General features: G+C 42.5%; 1 protein-coding gene across 3 annotated transcripts in view; it reads left to right on the forward strand.

Annotated features, from left to right (window-relative positions):
* Positions 1–18,888, forward strand: part of LOC135533024 (Kv channel-interacting protein 2-like) — a 42,348-nt gene extending 23,460 nt beyond the window's left edge. For all 3 annotated transcript variants that reach the window (XM_064960423.1, XM_064960424.1, XM_064960422.1), the window contains 6 exons: positions 6,931–7,055; positions 10,270–10,339; positions 11,178–11,356; positions 14,778–14,882; positions 15,926–15,988; positions 16,882–18,888. In XM_064960423.1, the coding sequence (XP_064816495.1) occupies positions 6,931–7,055; positions 10,270–10,339; positions 11,178–11,356; positions 14,778–14,882; positions 15,926–15,988; positions 16,882–16,929 (590 nt within the window). In that variant the 3' untranslated portion in view covers positions 16,930–18,888. The remainder of the gene's footprint in view (positions 1–6,930; positions 7,056–10,269; positions 10,340–11,177; positions 11,357–14,777; positions 14,883–15,925; positions 15,989–16,881) is intronic.
* The last annotated feature ends 215 nt before the right edge of the window (positions 18,889–19,103 follow it).

Below are 19,103 nucleotides of genomic sequence, written 5' to 3' on the forward strand. Positions count from 1 at the left end.
CTCTCCCCTCTCTCTCCTCTCTCCCTCTCTCTCTCTCTCTCTCTCTCTCTCTCCCCTCTCTCTCTCCTCTCTCTCTCTCTCTCTCTCTCTCCCTCTCTCTCTCTCTCTCTCTCTCTCTCTCTCTCTCCCTCTCTCTCCCTCTCTCTCCCTCTCTCTCCCTCTCTCTCTCCCTCTCTCTCTCTCGTGCTCTCTCTATCCCTCTCTCCCCCCCCCCCTCTCTCTCTCTCTCTCTCTGATGCTTCTTCTTGTGCCTAGCTACCTGCAGTGGTGGAAAAAGTAACCAACTGTCATACTTGAGTAAAAGTGAAGATCCCTTAATAGAAAATGACTCAAGTACGAATCAAAAGTAAATGTAATTGCTAAAATGCACCTAAGTATCAAAAATAAAAGTAAAGTATTAATAATTTTAAATTCCTTATATTAAGCAAACCAGACGCCACCATTTTCTAGATGTTTTATTTCATTTACCGATAGCCAGGGACACTACAACACTCAGACATCAGTTACATGATTACTGCTAGTTATTTACCGATAGCCAGGGACACTACAACACTCAGACATCAGTTACATGATTACTGCTAGTTATTTACCGATAGCCAGGGACACTCCAACACTCAGACATCAGTTACATGATTACTGCTAGTTATTTACCGATAGCCAGGGACACTCCAACACTCAGACATCAGTTACATGATTACTGCTAGTTATTTACCGATAGCCAGGGACACTCCAACACTCAGACATCAGTTACATGATTACTGCTAGTTATTTACCGATAGCCAGGGACACTCCAACACTCAGACATCAGTTACATGATTACTGCTAGTTATTTACCGATAGCCAGGGACACTCCAACACTCAGACATCAGTTACATGATTACTGCTAGTTATTTACCGATAGCCAGGGACACTCCAACACTCAGACATCAGTTACATGATTACTGCTAGTTATTTACCGATAGCCAGGGACACTCCAACACTCAGACATCAGTTACATGATTACTGCTAGTTATTTACCGATAGCCAGGGACACTCCAACACTCAGACATCAGTTACATGATTACTGCTAGTTATTTACCGATAGCCAGGGACACTCCAACACTCAGACATCAGTTACATGATTACTGCTAGTTATTTACCGATAGCCAGGGACACTCCAACACTCAGACATCAGTTACATGATTACTGCTAGTTATTTACCGATAGCCAGGGACACTCCAACACTCAGACATCAGTTACATGATTACTGCTAGTTATTTACCGATAGCCAGGGACACTCCAACACTCAGACATCAGTTACATGATTACTGCTAGTTATTTACCGATAGCCAGGGACACTCCAACACTCAGACATCAGTTACATGATTACTGCTAGTTATTTACCGATAGCCAGGGACACACTCAGACATCAGTTACATGATTACTGCTAGTTATTTACCGATAGCCAGGGACACTCCAACACTCAGACATCAGTTACATGATTACTGCTAGTTATTTACCGATAGCCAGGGACACTCCAACACTCAGACATCAGTTACATGATTACTGCTAGTTATTTACCGATAGCCAGGGACACTCCAACACTCAGACATCAGTTACATGATTACTGCTAGTTATTTACCGATAGCCAGGGACACTCCAACACTCAGACATCAGTTACATGATTACTGCTAGTTATTTACCGATAGCCAGGGACACTCCAACACTCAGACATCAGTTACATGATTACTGCTAGTTATTTACCGATAGCCAGGGACACTCCAACACTCAGACATCAGTTACATGATTACTGCTAGTTATTTACCGATAGCCAGGGACACTCCAACACTCAGACATCAGTTACATGATTACTGCTAGTTATTTACCGATAGCCAGGGACACTCCAACACTCAGACATCAGTTACATGATTACTGCTAGTTATTTACCGATAGCCAGGGACACTCCAACACTCAGACATCAGTTACATGATTACTGCTAGTTATTTACCGATAGCCAGGGACACTCCAACACTCAGACATCAGTTACATGATTACTGCTAGTTATTTACCGATAGCCAGGGACACTCCAACACTCAGACATCAGTTACATGATTACTGCTAGTTATTTACCGATAGCCAGGGACACTCCAACACTCAGACATCAGTTACATGATTACTGCTAGTTATTTACCGATAGCCAGGGACACTCCAACACTCAGACATCAGTTACATGATTACTGCTAGTTATTTACCGATAGCCAGGGACACTCCAACACTCAGACATCAGTTACATGATTACTGCTAGTTATTTACCGATAGCCAGGGACACTCCAACACTCAGACATCAGTTACATGATTACTGCTAGTTATTTACCGATAGCCAGGGACACTCCAACACTCAGACATCAGTTACATGATTACTGCTAGTTATTTACCGATAGCCAGGGACACTCCAACACTCAGACATCAGTTACATGATTACTGCTAGTTATTTACCGATAGCCAGGGACACTCCAACACTCAGACATCAGTTACATGATTACGCTAGTTATTTACCGATAGCCAGGGACACTCCAACACTCAGACATCAGTTACATGATTACTGCTAGTTATTTACCGATAGCCAGGGACACTCCAACACTCAGACATCAGTTACATGATTACTGCTAGTTATTTACCGATAGCCAGGGACACTCCAACACTCAGACATCAGTTACATGATTACTGCTAGTTATTTACCGATAGCCAGGGACACTCCAACACTCAGACATCAGTTACATGATTACTGCTAGTTATTTACCGATAGCCAGGGACACTCCAACACTCAGACATCAGTTACATGATTACTGCTAGTTATTTACCGATAGCCAGGGACACTCCAACACTCAGACATCAGTTACATGATTACTGCTAGTTATTTACCGATAGCCAGGGACACTCCAACACTCAGACATCAGTTACATGATTACTGCTAGTTATTTACCGATAGCCAGGGACACTCCAACACTCAGACATCAGTTACATGATTACTGCTAGTTATTTACCGATAGCCAGGGACACTCCAACACTCAGACATCAGTTACATGATTACTGCTAGTTATTTACCGATAGCCAGGGACACTCCAACACTCAGACATCAGTTACATGATTACTGCTAGTTATTTACCGATAGCCAGGGACACTCCAACACTCAGACATCAGTTACATGATTACTGCTAGTTATTTACCGATAGCCAGGGACACTCCAACACTCAGACATCAGTTACATGATTACTGCTAGTTATTTACCGATAGCCAGGGACACTCCAACACTCAGACATCAGTTACATGATTACTGCTAGTTATTTACCGATAGCCAGGGACACTCCAACACTCAGACATCAGTTACATGATTACTGCTAGTTATTTACTGATAGCCAGGGACACTCCAACACTCAGACATCAGTTACATGATTACTGCTAGTTATTTACCGATAGCCAGGGACACTCCAACACTCAGACATCAGTTACATGATTACTGCTAGTTATTTACCGATAGCCAGGGACACTCCAACACTCAGACATCAGTTACATGATTACTGCTAGTTATTTACCGATAGCCAGGGACACTCCAACACTCAGACATCAGTTACATGATTACTGCTAGTTATTTACTGATAGCCAGGGACACTCCAACACTCAGACATCAGTTACATGATTACTGCTAGTTATTTACCGATAGCCAGGGACACTCCAACACTCAGACATCAGTTACATGATTACTGCTAGTTATTTACCGATAGCCAGGGACACTCCAACACTCAGACATCAGTTACATGATTACTGCTAGTTATTTACCGATAGCCAGGGACACTCCAACACTCAGACATCAGTTACATGATTACTGCTAGTTATTTACCGATAGCCAGGGACACTCCAACACTCAGACATCAGTTACATGATTACTGCTAGTTATTTACCGATAGCCAGGGACACTCCAACACTCAGACATCAGTTACATGATTACTGCTAGTTATTTACTGATAGCCAGGGACACTCCAACACTCAGACATCAGTTACATGATTACTGCTAGTTATTTACCGATAGCCAGGGACACTCCAACACTCAGACATCAGTTACATGATTACTGCTAGTTATTTACTGATAGCCAGGGACACTCCAACACTCAGACATCAGTTACATGATTACTGCTAGTTATTTACCGATAGCCAGGGACACTCCAACACTCAGACATCAGTTACATGATTACTGCTAGTTATTTACTGATAGCCAGGGACACTCCAACACTCAGACATCAGTTACATGATTACTGCTAGTTATTTACCGATAGCCAGGGACACTCCAACACTCAGACATCAGTTACATGATTACTGCTAGTTATTTACTGATAGCCAGGGACACTCCAACACTCAGACATCAGTTACATGATTACTGCTAGTTATTTACCGATAGCCAGGGACACTCCAACACTCAGACATCAGTTACATGATTACTGCTAGTTATTTACCGATAGCCAGGGACACTCCAACACTCAGACATCAGTTACATGATTACTGCTAGTTATTTACCGATAGCCAGGGACACTCCAACACTCAGACATCAGTTACATGATTACTGCTAGTTATTTACCGATAGCCAGGGACACTCCAACACTCAGACATCAGTTACATGATTACTGCTAGTTATTTACCGATAGCCAGGGACACTCCAACACTCAGACATCAGTTACATGATTACTGCTAGTTATTTACCGATAGCCAGGGACACTCCAACACTCAGACATCAGTTACATGATTACTGCTAGTTATTTACCGATAGCCAGGGACACTCCAACACTCAGACATCAGTTACATGATTACTGCTAGTTATTTACCGATAGCCAGGGACACTCCAACACTCAGACATCAGTTACATGATTACTGCTAGTTATTTACCGATAGCCAGGGACACTCCAACACTCAGACATCAGTTACATGATTACTGCTAGTTATTTACCGATAGCCAGGGACACTCCAACACTCAGACATCAGTTACATGATTACTGCTAGTTATTTACCGATAGCCAGGGACACTCCAACACTCAGACATCAGTTACATGATTACTGCTAGTTATTTACCGATAGCCAGGGACACTCCAACACTCAGACATCAGTTACATGATTACTGCTAGTTATTTACCGATAGCCAGGGACACTCCAACACTCAGACATCAGTTACATGATTACTGCTAGTTATTTACCGATAGCCAGGGACACTCCAACACTCAGACATCAGTTACATGATTACTGCTAGTTATTTACCGATAGCCAGGGACACTCCAACACTCAGACATCAGTTACATGATTACTGCTAGTTATTTACCGATAGCCAGGGACACTCCAACACTCAGACATCAGTTACATGATTACTGCTAGTTATTTACCGATAGCCAGGGACACTCCAACACTCAGACATCAGTTACATGATTACTGCTAGTTATTTACCGATAGCCAGGGACACTCCAACACTCAGACATCAGTTACATGATTACTGCTAGTTATTTACTGATAGCCAGGGACACTCCAACACTCAGACATCAGTTACATGATTACTGCTAGTTATTTACCGATAGCCAGGGACACTCCAACACTCAGACATCAGTTACATGATTACTGCTAGTTATTTACCGATAGCCAGGGACACTCCAACACTCAGACATCAGTTACATGATTACTGCTAGTTATTTACCGATAGCCAGGGACACTCCAACACTCAGACATCAGTTACATGATTACTGCTAGTTATTTACCGATAGCCAGGGACACTCCAACACTCAGACATCAGTTACATGATTACTGCTAGTTATTTACCGATAGCCAGGGACACTCCAACACTCAGACATCAGTTACATGATTACTGCTAGTTATTTACTGATAGCCAGGGACACTCCAACACTCAGACATCAGTTACATGATTACTGCTAGTTATTTACTGATAGCCAGGGACACTCCAACACTCAGACATCAGTTACATGATTACTGCTAGTTATTTACCGATAGCCAGGGACACTCCAACACTCAGACATCAGTTACATGATTACTGCTAGTTATTTACCGATAGCCAGGGACACTCCAACACCCAGACATCAGTTACATGATTACTGCTAGTTATTTACCGATAGCCAGGGACACTCCAACACTCAGACATCAGTTACATGATTACTGCTAGTTATTTACCGATAGCCAGGGACACTCCAACACCAGACATCAGTTACATGATTACTGCTAGTTATTTACCGATAGCCAGGGACACTCCAACACTCTGACATCAGTTACATGATTACTGCTAGTTATTTACCGATAGCCAGGGACACTCCAACACTCAGACATCAGTTACATGATTACTGCTAGTTATTTACTGATAGCCAGGGACACTCCAACACTCAGACATCAGTTACATGATTACTGCTAGTTATTTACCGATAGCCAGGGACACACTCAGACATCAGTTACATGATTACTGCTAGTTATTTACTGATAGCCAGGGACACTCCAACACTCAGACATCAGTTACAAACAAAGCTTTTGTGTTTAGTGAGTCCGCCAGATCAGAGGCAGTAGTGATGACCAGGGATGTTCTCTAAGCATTGAAAATGTAAGGAGTAGTTTTGCGTGTCAGGGAAAATGTATGGAGGTATTATTTTCTTTCAGTATGTAGTGAAGTAAAAGTTGTAAAAAATATGAATAGTAAAGTAGAGTACAGATTCCCCCAAAAGTGACTTCAGCAGTACTTTAAAGTACAGTATTTTAACTGAAGTACTTTACACCACTGGTAACAGGGAACTGAGTATCACTGTCTTCTCTTCTATCTTTACCTCTTTCACTTCTTCTTCTCTCTTCCTCTTTCTCACACCCAATAGGGTGTGTGTGAGCATAACCACCATGCCTTCTCTCTCTCTTCCCCTCCTGCAGACAGTGTAGTGGAGGATGGAGAGTTATCTACAGTGTGTTATAGACCAGAGGGGTTGGACCAGCTACTACAACAGACTAAGTTCACCAGGAGAGAACTACAGATCCTCTACAGGGGCTTCAAGAATGTACGTCTGTCCCGGAGGGTGTCTGTCTGTCTCTCTGTCTCTGTGTGTTCTAACATTCTGTTGATTGTCCAATAGGAATGCCCTAGTGGTGTCTGTCTGTCTCTGTGTGTTCTAACATTCTGTTGATTGTCCAATACCCCTAGTGGTGTCTGTCTGTCTCTGTGTGTTCTAACATTCTGTTGATTGTCCAATAGGAATCCCCCTAGTGGTGTCTGTCTGTCTCTGTGTCATTCCAACATTCTTTGATTGACAATGAAATAACATTTGTGGTGTCTGTCTGTCTCTGTGTGTTCTAACATTCTGTTGATTGTCCAATAGGAATGCCCTAGTGGTGTCTGTCTGTCTCTGTGTGTTCTAACATTCTGTTGATTGTCCAATAGGAATGCCCTAGTGGTGTCTGTCTGTCTCTGTGTGTTCTAACATTCTGTTGATTGTCCAATAGGAATGCCCTAGTGGTGTCTGTCTGTCTGTCTTAATGTGTTCTAACATTCTGTTGATTGTCCAATAGGAATGCCCTAGTGGTGTCTGTCTGTCTGTCTCTGTGTGTTCTAACATTCTTTTGATTGTCCAATAGGAATGCCCTAGTGGTGTCTGTCTGTCTCTGTGTGTTCTAACATTATGTTGATTGTCCAATAGGAATGCCCTAGTGGTGTCTGTCTGTCTCTCTGTCTTAATGTGTTCTAACATTCTGTTGATTGTCCAATAGGAATGCCCTAGTGGTGTCTGTCTGTCTCTCTGTCTCTGTGTGTTCTAACATTCTGTTGATTGTCCAATAGGAATGCCCTAGTGGTGTCTGTCTGTCTCTCTGTCTCTGTGTGTTCTAACATTCTGTTGATTGTCCAATAGGAATGCCCTAGTGGTGTCTGTCTGTCTCTCTGTCTCTGTGTGTTCTAACATTCTGTTGATTGTCCAATAGGAATGCCCTAGTGGTGTCTGTCTGTCTCTCTGTCTCTGTGTGTTCTAACATTCTGTTGATTGTCCAATAGGAATGCCCTAGTGGTGTCTGTCTGTCTCTCTGTCTCTGTGTGTTCTAACATTCTGTTGATTGTCCAATAGGAATGCCCTAGTGGTGTCTGTCTGTCTCTCTGTCTCTGTGTGTTCTAACATTCTGTTGATTGTCCAATAGGAATGCCCTAGTGGTGTCTGTCTGTCTCTGTGTGTTCTAACATTCTGTTGATTGTCCAATAGGAATGCCCTAGTGGTGTCTGTCTGTCTCTCTGTCTCTGTGTGTTCTAACATTCTGTTGATTGTCCAATAGGAATGCCCTAGTGGTGTCTGTCTGTCTCTCTGTCTCTGTGTGTTCTAACATTCTGTTGATTGTCCAATAGGAATGCCCTAGTGGGTCTGTCTGTCTGTCTCTGTGTGTTCTAACATTCTGTTGATTGTCCAATAGGAATGCCCTAGTGGTGTCTGTCTGTCTCTGTGTGTTCTAACATTCTGTTGATTGTCCAATAGGAATGCCCTAGTGTGTCTGTCTGTCTGTCTCTGTGTGTTCTAACATTCTGTTGATTGTCCAATAGGAATGCCCTAGTGTGTCTGTCTGTCTGTCTCTGTGTGTTCTAACATTCTGTTGATTGTCCAATAGGAATGCCCTAGTGGTGTCTGTCTGTCTCTGTGTGTTCTAACATTATGTTGATTGTCCAATAGGAATGCCCTAGTGTGTGTCTGTCTGTCTCTGTGTGTTCTAACATTCTGTTGATTGTCCAATAGGAATGCCCTAGTGTGTGTCTGTCTGTCTCTGTGTGTTCTAACATTCTTTTGATTGTCCAATAGGAATGCCCTAGTGGTGTCTGTCTGTCTCTGTGTGTTCTAACATTCTGTTGATTGTCCAATAGGAATGCCCTAGTGGTGTCTGTCTGTCTCTGTGTGTTCTAACATTCTGTTGATTGTCCAATAGGAATGCCCTAGTGGTGTCTGTCTGTCTCTGTGTGTTCTAACATTCTGTTGATTGTCCAATAGGAATGCCCTAGTGGTGTCTGTCTGTCTCTGTGTGTTCTAACATTCTGTTGATTGTCCAATAGGAATGCCCTAGTGGTGTCTGTCTGTCTGTCTCTGTGTGTTCTAACATTCTGTTGATTGTCCAATAGGAATGCCCTAGTGGTGTCTGTCTGTCTCTGTGTGTTCTAACATTCTGTTGATTGTCCAATAGGAATGCCCTAGTGGTGTCTGTCTGTCTCTGTGTGTTCTAACATTCTGTTGATTGTCCAATAGGAATGCCCTAGTGGTGTCTGTCTGTCTCTGTGTGTTCTAACATTCTGTTGATTGTCCAATAGGAATGCCCTAGTGGTGTCTGTCTGTCTCTGTGTGTTCTAACATTCTTTTGATTGTCCAATAGGAATGCCCTAGTGGTGTCTGTCTGTCTCTGTGTGTTCTAACATTATGTTGATTGTCCAATAGGAATGCCCTAGTGGTGTCTGTCTGTCTCTGTGTGTTCTAACATTATGTTGATTGTCCAATAGGAATGCCCTAGTGGTGTCTGTCTGTCTCTCTGTCTCTGTGTGTTCTAACATTCTGTTGATTGTCCAATAGGAATGCCCTAGTGGTGTCTGTCTGTCTCTCTGTCTCTGTGTGTTCTAACATTCTGTTGATTGTCCAATAGGAATGCCCTAGTGGTGTCTGTCTGTCTCTGTGTGTTCTAACATTCTGTTGATTGTCCAATAGGAATGCCCTAGTGGTGTCTGTCTGTCTCTGGTGTTCTAACATTCTGTCTGAATGCCCTAGTGGTGTCTGTCTGTCTCTGTGTGTTCTAACATTCTGTTGATTGTCCAATAGGAATGCCCTAGTGGTGTCTGTCTGTCTCTCTGTCTCTGTGTGTTCTAACATTCTGTTGATTGTCCAATAGGAATGCCCTAGTGGTGTCTGTCTGTCTCTGTGTGTTCTAACATTCTGTTGATTGTCCAATAGGAATGCCCTAGTGGTGTCTGTCTGTCTCTGTGTGTTCTAACATTCTGTTGATTGTCCAATAGGAATGCCCTAGTGGTGTCTGTCTGTCTCTGTGTGTTCTAACATTCTGTTGATTGTCCAACAGGAATGCCCTAGTGGTGTCTGTCTGTCTCTGTGTGTTCTAACATTCTTTTGATTGTCCAATAGGAATGCCCTAGTGGTGTCTGTCTGTCTCTGTGTGTTCTAACATTATGTTGATTGTCCAATAGGAATGCCCTAGTGGTGTCTGTCTGTCTCTGTGTGTTCTAACATTCTGTTGATTGTCCAATAGGAATGCCCTAGTGGTGTGGTGGATGAAGAGACATTCAAGTTAATCTACTCCCAGTTCTTTCCTCAGGGAGGTGAGTGTCTAAGTGTGTGCTGCACCCGTGCATGGAATCCTGTGTAAGTTTTTCTCTTTTTCTATGTCTCTCTCTCTCTCTCTCTTTCTCTCTCTCTCTCTATCTCTCATATATATATATATTCAATTACATTTGCTTTATTGGCATGACATAACAATGTACATATCGCCAAATCTTACTTTAGAGATTTACAAAACATAATTATGATCAAAATTGTCAATGGGACAACAATAACCAAGGGTCAAAATAACCATATATTGAACAATAACAATAAACATAGAGTACATGTGCAGGTTGGCTGGTCTGTCAGACACTGTCCCTCATCTTATGACAGGCAGAAATGTAGTGAGCTGCCAACCCACAGCTCTCTGCATCCTCCCCCAACAGGGGAGGATAAGGTAGCCTATCCTCATCAGAGAGGTATTTGAAACCTTGAATAAGGGTTTCAAATTTGGGGAAATTAAGCTCTCTAATTGTTTAATATTTTTAACATTTTGTCAGGAAATGCAGCTCTGTCTTGGGTTCTGCTGTGGTTGCACAGCCTTTCCTCTACAGGGAGCCAGGTTTTCCTGTGTCTACACTTCTCAATAGCAAGGCTGTGCTCACTGAGCCTGTACTTTGTCAAGGTTTGTCTCTCTCTCTCTCAGCCTTTCAGTCTCTCAGTATCCCCCTCCCTCACTTCCTCCCCGGGCGCCAAAGGCGTGGATGTCGATTAAGGCAGCCCCCCTGTACCTCTCTGATTCAGAGGGGTGGGGTTAAGTGCGAAGACACATTTCAGTTGAAGGCATTCAGTTGTACAACCGACTAGGTTTCCCTCTTTCCCTTTCCCCCCATTCAGACTCCAGCACCTACGCTCATTTTCTGTTCGAAGCGTTTGACACCCACAAGAATGGAACGGTGAGCTTCGAAGACTTCGTCACAGGCCTGTCAATCATCCTGAGAGGCTCTGTCACAGAGAAACTCAACTGGGCTTTTAACCTCTACGACCTCAACAAAGATGGCTTCATCACCAAAGAGGTATGGTACGATGTGCGTGTGTGTGTGTGTGTGTATGTATGTACAGTTGAAGTCGGAAGTTTACATACACCTTAGCCAAATACATTTAAACTCCGTTTTTCACAATTCCTGACATTTAATCCTAGTAAAAATTCCCTGCCTTAGGTCAGTTAGGATCACCACTTTATTTTTAGAATGTGAAATGTCAGAATAATAATAGAGAGAATGATTTATTTCAGATTTTATTTCTTTCATCACATTCCCAGTGGGTCAGAGGTTTACATACACTCAATTAGTATTTGGTAGCATTGCCTTTAAATTGTTTAACTTGGGTCTAACATTTCGGGTAGCCTTCCACAAGCTTCCCACAATACATTGGGTGAATTTTGTCCCATTACTCCTGACAGAGCTGGTGTAACTGAGTCAGGTTTATAAGACCTCCTTGTTCACACACACTTTTTCAGTTCTGCCCACAAATCTTCTATGGGATTGAGGTCAGGGCTTTGTGATGGCCACTCCAATACCTTGACTTAGTTGTCCTTAAGCCATTTTGCCACAACTTTGGATGTATGCTTGGGGTCACTGTCCATTGAGAAGACCCATTTACAACCAAGCTTTAACTTCCTGACTGATGTCTTGAGATGTTGCTTCAATATAGCCACATAATTGTCCGTCCTCATGATGCCATCTATTTTGTGAAGTGCACCAGTCCCTCCTGCAGCAAAGGACCCACACAACATGATGCTGACCATCCCTGTGTTTCACAGTTCTGATGGTGTTCTTCGGCTTGCAAGCCTCCCCTTTTTCCTCCAAACATAACAATGGTCATTATGGCCAAACAGTTCTATTTTTGTTTCATCAGACCAGAGGTAATTTCTCCAAAAAGTACGATCTTTGTCCCCATGTGCAGTTGCAAACCGTAGTCTGGCTTTTTTATGGTGGATTTGGTTATGTCGATATAGGACTCGTTTTTATTGTGGATATAGATACTTTGGTACCTGTTTCCTCCAGCATCTTCACAGGGTCCTTTGCTGTTGTTCTGGGATTGATTTGCACTTTTCACACCAAAGTACGTTCATCTCTAGGAGACAGAATGCGTCTCCTTCCTGGGCGGTATGACGGCTGTGTGGTCCCATGGTGTTTATACTTGCGTACAATTGTTTGTACAGATGAACGTGGTACCTTCAGGCGTTTGGAAATTGCTCCTAAGGATGAACCAGACTTGTGGAGGTCTGCAATTTTTTATCTTGGCTGATTTCTTTTGATTTTCCCATGATGTCAAGAAAAGAGGCACTGAGTTTGAAGGACTGGCCTTGAAATACTTCCACAGATACACCTCCAATTGAATCAAATGGTGTCAATTAGCCTGTCAGAAGCTTCTAAAGCCATGACATAATTTTCTGAAAATGTCCAAGCTGTTTAAAGGCACTTAGTGTATGTAAATTTCTGACCCACTGGAATTGTAATACAGTGAATTCTAAGTGAAATAATCTGTCTGTAAACAATTGTTGGAAAAATTACTTAAGTCATGCACAAAGTAGATGTCCTAACCGACTTGCCAAAACTATAGTTTGTTAACAAGAGATTTGTGGAGTGGTTGAAAAATGAGTTTTAATGACTCCAACATAAGTGTATGTAAACTTCCGACTTCAACTGTATGTACAGTGGGGCAAAAAAGTATTTAGTCAGCCACCAATTGTGCAAGTTCTCCCACTTAAAAAGATGAGAGAGGCCTGTAATTTTCATCATAGGTACACTTTAACTATGACAGACAAAATGAGATTTTTTTTCTCCAGAAAATCACATTGTAGGATTTTTAATGAATTTATTTGCAAATTATGGTGGAAAATAAGTATTTGGTCAATAACAAAAGTTTATCTCACTACTTTGTTATATACCCTTTGTTGGCAATGACAGAGGTCAAACGTTTTCTGTAAGTCTTCACAAGGTTTTCACACACTGTTGCTGGTATTTTGGCCCATTCCTCCATGCAGATCTCCTCTAGAGCAGTGATGTTTTGGGGCTGTTGCTGAGCAACACGGACTTTCAACTCCCTCCAAAGATTTTCTATGGGGTTGAGAACTGGGGACAGGCTAGGCCACTCCAGGACCTTGAAATGCTTCTTACGAAGCCACTCCTTTGTTGCCCGGGCGGTGTGTTTGGGATCATTGTCATGCTGGAAGACCCACCCACGTTTCATCTTCAATGCCCTTGCTGAGGTTTGAGGTTTTCACTCAAAATCTCACGATGCATGGCCCCATTCATTCTTTCCTTTACACGGATCAGTCGTCCTGGTCCCTTTGCAGAAAAACAGCCCCAAAGCATGATGTTTCCACCCCCATGCTTCACAGTAGGTATGGTGTTCTTTGGATGCAACTCAGCATTCTTTGTCCTCCAAACACGACGAGTTGAGTTTTTACCAAAAAGTTCTATTTTGGTTTCATCTGACCATATGACATTCTCCCAATCGTCTTCTGGATCATCCAAATGCTCTCTAGCAAACTTCAGACGGGCCTGGACATGTACTGGCTTAAGCAGGGGGACACGTCTGCCACTGCAGGATTTGAGTCCCTGGCGGTGTAGTGTGTTACTGATGGTAGGCTTTGTTACTTTGGTCCCAGCTCTCTGCAGGTCATTCACTAGGTCCCCCCGTGTGGTTCTGGGATTTTTGCTCACCGTTCTTGTGATCATTTTGACCCCACGGGGTGAGATCTTGCGTGGAGCCCCAGATCGAGGGAGATTATCAGTGGTCTTGTATGTCTTCCATTTCCTAATAATTGCTCCCACAGTTGATTTCTTCAAACCAAGCTGCTTACCTATTGCAGATTCAGTCTTCCCAGTCTGGTGCAGGTCACAATTTTGTTTCTGGTGTCCTTTGACAGCTCTTTGGTCTTGGCCATAGTGGAGTTTGGAGTGTGACTGTTTGAAGTTGTGGACAGGTGTATTTTATACTGATAACAAGTTCAAACAAGTGCCGTTAATACAGGTAACGAGTGTAGGACAGAAGAGCCTCTTAAAGAAGAAGTTACAGGTCTGTGAGAGCCAGAAATCTTGCTTGTTTGTAGGTGACCAAATACTTATTTTCCACCATAATTTCCAAATAAATTCATAAAAAATCCTACAATGTGATTTTCTGGATTTTTTTCTTCTAATTTTGTCTGTCATAGTTGAAGTGTACCTATGATGAAAATTACAGGCCTCTCATCTTTAAGTGGGAGAACTTTCACAATTGGTGGCTGACTAAATACTTTTCTGCCCCACTGTATCTGTGTATGTGTGTGTGTGTGCAAATATGTTTTCTCTTCTAAACTCTTCCCCCATCGTCCCCTCTGTGTGTGTGTGTGCGTGTTTGTTTGTGTGAGCATGTTTGTGCGTGCATGTGTATTTGTGTGTGTGCCTCTGTGTGTGTTTCTGTTTGTGTCTCTGTGTGTGTGTGTTTCAGGAGATGACTGATATAATGAGCTCTATCTATGATATGATGGGGACGTGTACATACCCCTGTATGCAGAACGACGCCCCCAAGGAGCATGTCGACAACTTCTTCCAGGTAACACAACTAACCACAGATCTAGGATCAGATGAACAGCTTCTTCCAGGTAACACAACTAACCACAGATCTAGGATCAGATGAACAGCTTCTTCCAGGTAACACAACTAACCACAGATCTAGGATCAGATGAACAACTTCTTCTAGGTAACAACTAACCACAGATCTAGGATCAGATGGACAGCTTCTTCCAGGTAACACAACTAACCACAGATCTAGGATCAGATGAACAACTTCTTTCAGGTAACATCTAACCACAGATCTAGGATCAGATAAACAACTTCTTCCAGGTAACACATAACCACAGATCTAGGATCAGATGAACAGCTTCTTCCAGGTAACAACTAACCACAGATCTAGGATCAGATAAACAACTTCTTCCAGGTAACACCTAACCACAGATCTAAACCTTGATTCAATCCTACTGCGCTTGTAGACAATAGCACATTTAAAAGGCCATGTTACTGCGTTAGTGGAGATTACATTCAAGGTAAACTGAGAAGATGTCGGCTCAATTAGAAATTACCTTTCAATGCTTTAGCACGGTATCTTATTTAATCCAGGCCCCAGGGTTAGTTAATTCTACCTCCAGTGTTTTCTAATTGAATCCAGGCCCCAGGGTTAGATAATTCTACCTCCAGTGTTTTCTAATTGAATTCAGGCCCCAGGGTTAGTTAATTCTACCTCCAGTGTTTTCTAATTGAATCCAGGCCCCAGGGTTAGTTAATTCTACCTCCAGTGTTTTCTAATTGAATTCAGGCCCCAGGGTTAGTTAATTCTACATCCAGTGTTTTTCACAAAGGGTTTTAAAAGGACCCTCTAGACATAACCTCCTTATTGTTATATTCTGACTTTGTGAACATCCAAAAGGTCAAATAGAAGTTGCTTATATTTGTCCTGTTTCAGATGCAGGTGTGTAACCTGTACAGTGTGTGGTGTGAAATGGAAATGTGTTTGTTGCATATCCCACGGAGACACCCGTCGGAGTCACGGCCAGGGATCAAAGTAGCATATTAAATTGTTTCTCTGTTTCACTCTGTCAGAAAATGGACAAGAACAAAGATGGCGTGGTCACCATTGAGGAGTTTCTGGAGTCTTGTCAAAAGGTCTGTCTGTCTGTCTGTCTGTCTCTGTCTGTCTGTCTGTCTGTCTGTCTGTCTGTCTGTCTGTCTGTCTGTCTGTCTGTCTGTCTGTCTGTCTGTCTGTCTGTCTGTCTGTCTGTCTGTCTGTCTGTCTGTCTGTCTGTCTGTCTGTCTGTCTGTCTGTCTGTCTGTCTTCAATTTCAGCATGATTCTATAGTATAATATGATTATTTATGACGTGATTTAATCATATTTAAAACGTCACAATGTGATGTTTATTTCCACACGTGTGTTTTTTCATCAGAAATGATTGCTTGAAGTACATCCACAGGTACACCTCCAATTGACTCAAATTATGTAAATTGGCCTATCAGAAGCTTCTAAAGCCATGACATCATTTTCTGGAATTTTCCAAGCTGTTTAAAGGCTCAGTCATTTAGTGTATGTAAACTTCTGACCCACTGGAATTGTGATACAGTGAATTATAAGTGAAATAATCTGTCTGTAAACAATTGTTGGAAAAATTACTTGTGTCATCCACAAAGTAGATGTCCTAACCGACTTGCCAAAACTATAGTTTGTTAACAAGAGATTTGTGGAGTGGTTGAAAAACGAGTTTCAATGACTCCAACATAAGTGTGTTTACATTTCCGACTTCAACTGTATATCTTTTAGTCTCTCTGAAATCAAATAATCTAGTGATAGATTAAACAAATACATGACTGTTATTGAACAACCCCATAAAATCACACCAATCTATTTCATAAGTTATTGAAACAATAAAGCTAATTTACTAACATTGGATCTTCAACTTTTTATTTATTTAAGAACCTGTTACTGCTTCTGTACTGTTTAAAACTTCTCTCCAACTGCTTCTTACCCGTTGTGCTTTTTGTCCCTTCCTGCCTCCTGTCCAGGATGAGAACATCATGCAGTCCATGCATCTGTTTGACAACGTCATTTAGTGATACTTCCTGTGGGTGTGGCCTAAAGGACAGGGTGCCCATATTTAGCCTCACAGCCTCCACCCCTAGCTCCCCTCTATCCCCAAACACAGACTCATTAGGGATGTCGGGGGTAAACGGTACCCCTCCATGGATCTCCACTCTCCTCCTACCTGGGAAGATCAGACAACAGTTAGGTGGGCAATAGGTACACCTCCATGGTTCTCCACTCTCTCATCCACCTCTAGCCCATCTCTGCCCCCCAAAAGAGACACCCCTACCTGGGAAGGTCAGACAACAGTTAGGGGCTCAAAGCCACGCCATGTTGGAGACCATATCACTCATTCTATATGACATCACATTCTCACTATGCAATAATGTTATTGATTCTCTAATTACTAGTTTGACAAAATGGTGGACTGTTATTCTTCTAAGGGCAAAAGGCTTTAAATGAAACAATAATCTCACTGCTTGGTCTGAACTTGTTAACTGTGAGATGTATTATTGTCAATCATCGACATTGTTCCATTTCTCAATGTTCTGGGAGGGAATCCCCTGGCTGACAGAATTACCCACAACCCTCCAATCATCCATATTGTGTCCTATTTACCTCATTTTCAACAGAAATATGGTCCGGGTCTGTTTAGGTTTTTTTTGTGCGTGACTTCTGGTTAAGCGCTTCCGGCCAATAGTTGGGAGCTCGCTAGCTAACTAACTCAGTATCGCTTCTCACAACTTTCCAAACATGGATTCACATAAATGGTAATTTTATGTTATGTAAGGGGTTGCCACGGCAACTGTCAGAAATGGAAACTGTTCATGGAGCAGGAGTGTTTTGACCACCACATTTTTTTGAGGAGCGAGTGCAGTTGTGATGCTCCTTTAGATTTGCACCCACCTCCTAAGGACGAGGAGTCTCTTTGGCTTTGGCTCAAAGCATTGAAAGGATGCTGTGAAGAAGTCAATGGAACTCAATCAAAACAATCGAATTACCATGGAAACGCGTTGGGGAAAGATCCTAAATCTCCTCATTGCCCCCCAGCAAAATGAACCTACATTTAGGTGTGTTATTATTTACAGTATAGAGTATGTGTACTATGTTGTGGTAAAAATCAGAGTTTAATGCTTGTATGGATGTCAACCACAGGAGGTTGGTGACACCTTAATTGGGGAGGACGGCTCATAGTAATGGCTGAAGCGAAATCGTTGGAATGGTATCAAATGCATTAAAACACATGCGATTGATGCCATTCCATTTGCTCCATTCCAGCCATTATTATGAGCCGTCCTCCCCTCAGCAGCCTCCTGTGATGTCAACCCCAATGTTCAGGTCATCGTCACCAGCCACCGACATTAGTTAAAAACGACTTTGACTACGCCACTGATTTCTGTATGCTAGCTATGCTACCAGCGTTAATGAAGGGGAGTTAGCATTTAGCAGTACAACTCCTAAATGATGCAGCAAAAACAGCCAAATACATTCAAATCAGACTTTAGTAACCACATTGTGGGCCTGTTTAGAATGCATCGATCATGACGGATTGATGAATATACACTTTGTTACATCAGATATGTTGAATGTGCACCAATCCGGCGTCCCTCTTATGTCCCCCACGGTCTGCGTTCCATTGACCTCTTTACAGCATCTGTAGTGTCTGCATGATGTGTGTTTTAAAAAGGACAATAAGTAATACTTAATGTGGTTGTGTGTGTACTGTATGTGCTGGAGTTTACTCCTTCTGAAAGTGTATGTGTATATTTTTGTACAGACATGATGTTGATGATGCCTGTACAAACCCAAATATAAGTGAATAAACCACTGTTGCTATGCAAACAAATGTAAATGTTTTATTTGTAGTGTTGGAATCTGCTAAACTTCGAACATTGAGATATGAAATAAATGATAGAGAAGAAGCCTTGAACAGGAAGAGTGAAAGAGACTGGGTTGTGTGTCAGAAGTTAAGGGTTCTCTGTGGGAAGACAGGTGGCTGTGGAATGTGTTGGCTGGAAGGGAGAAGAGCAACGGTTGAGATAGGGGAGACAGATGGACGTCGGTGGACTAGGGGAAGGGGTTGAGATAGGGGAGACAGATGGACGTTGGTGGACTAGGGGAAGGAGGGGTTGAGATAGGGGAGACAGATGGACGTTGGTGGACTAGGGGAAGGAGGGGTTGAGATAGGGGAGACAGATGGACG

This window comes from Oncorhynchus masou, unplaced genomic scaffold (assembly GCF_036934945.1).
Source record: "Oncorhynchus masou masou isolate Uvic2021 unplaced genomic scaffold, UVic_Omas_1.1 unplaced_scaffold_2165, whole genome shotgun sequence".
In the NCBI taxonomy this organism is placed as follows: Eukaryota; Metazoa; Chordata; class Actinopteri; order Salmoniformes; family Salmonidae; genus Oncorhynchus; species Oncorhynchus masou.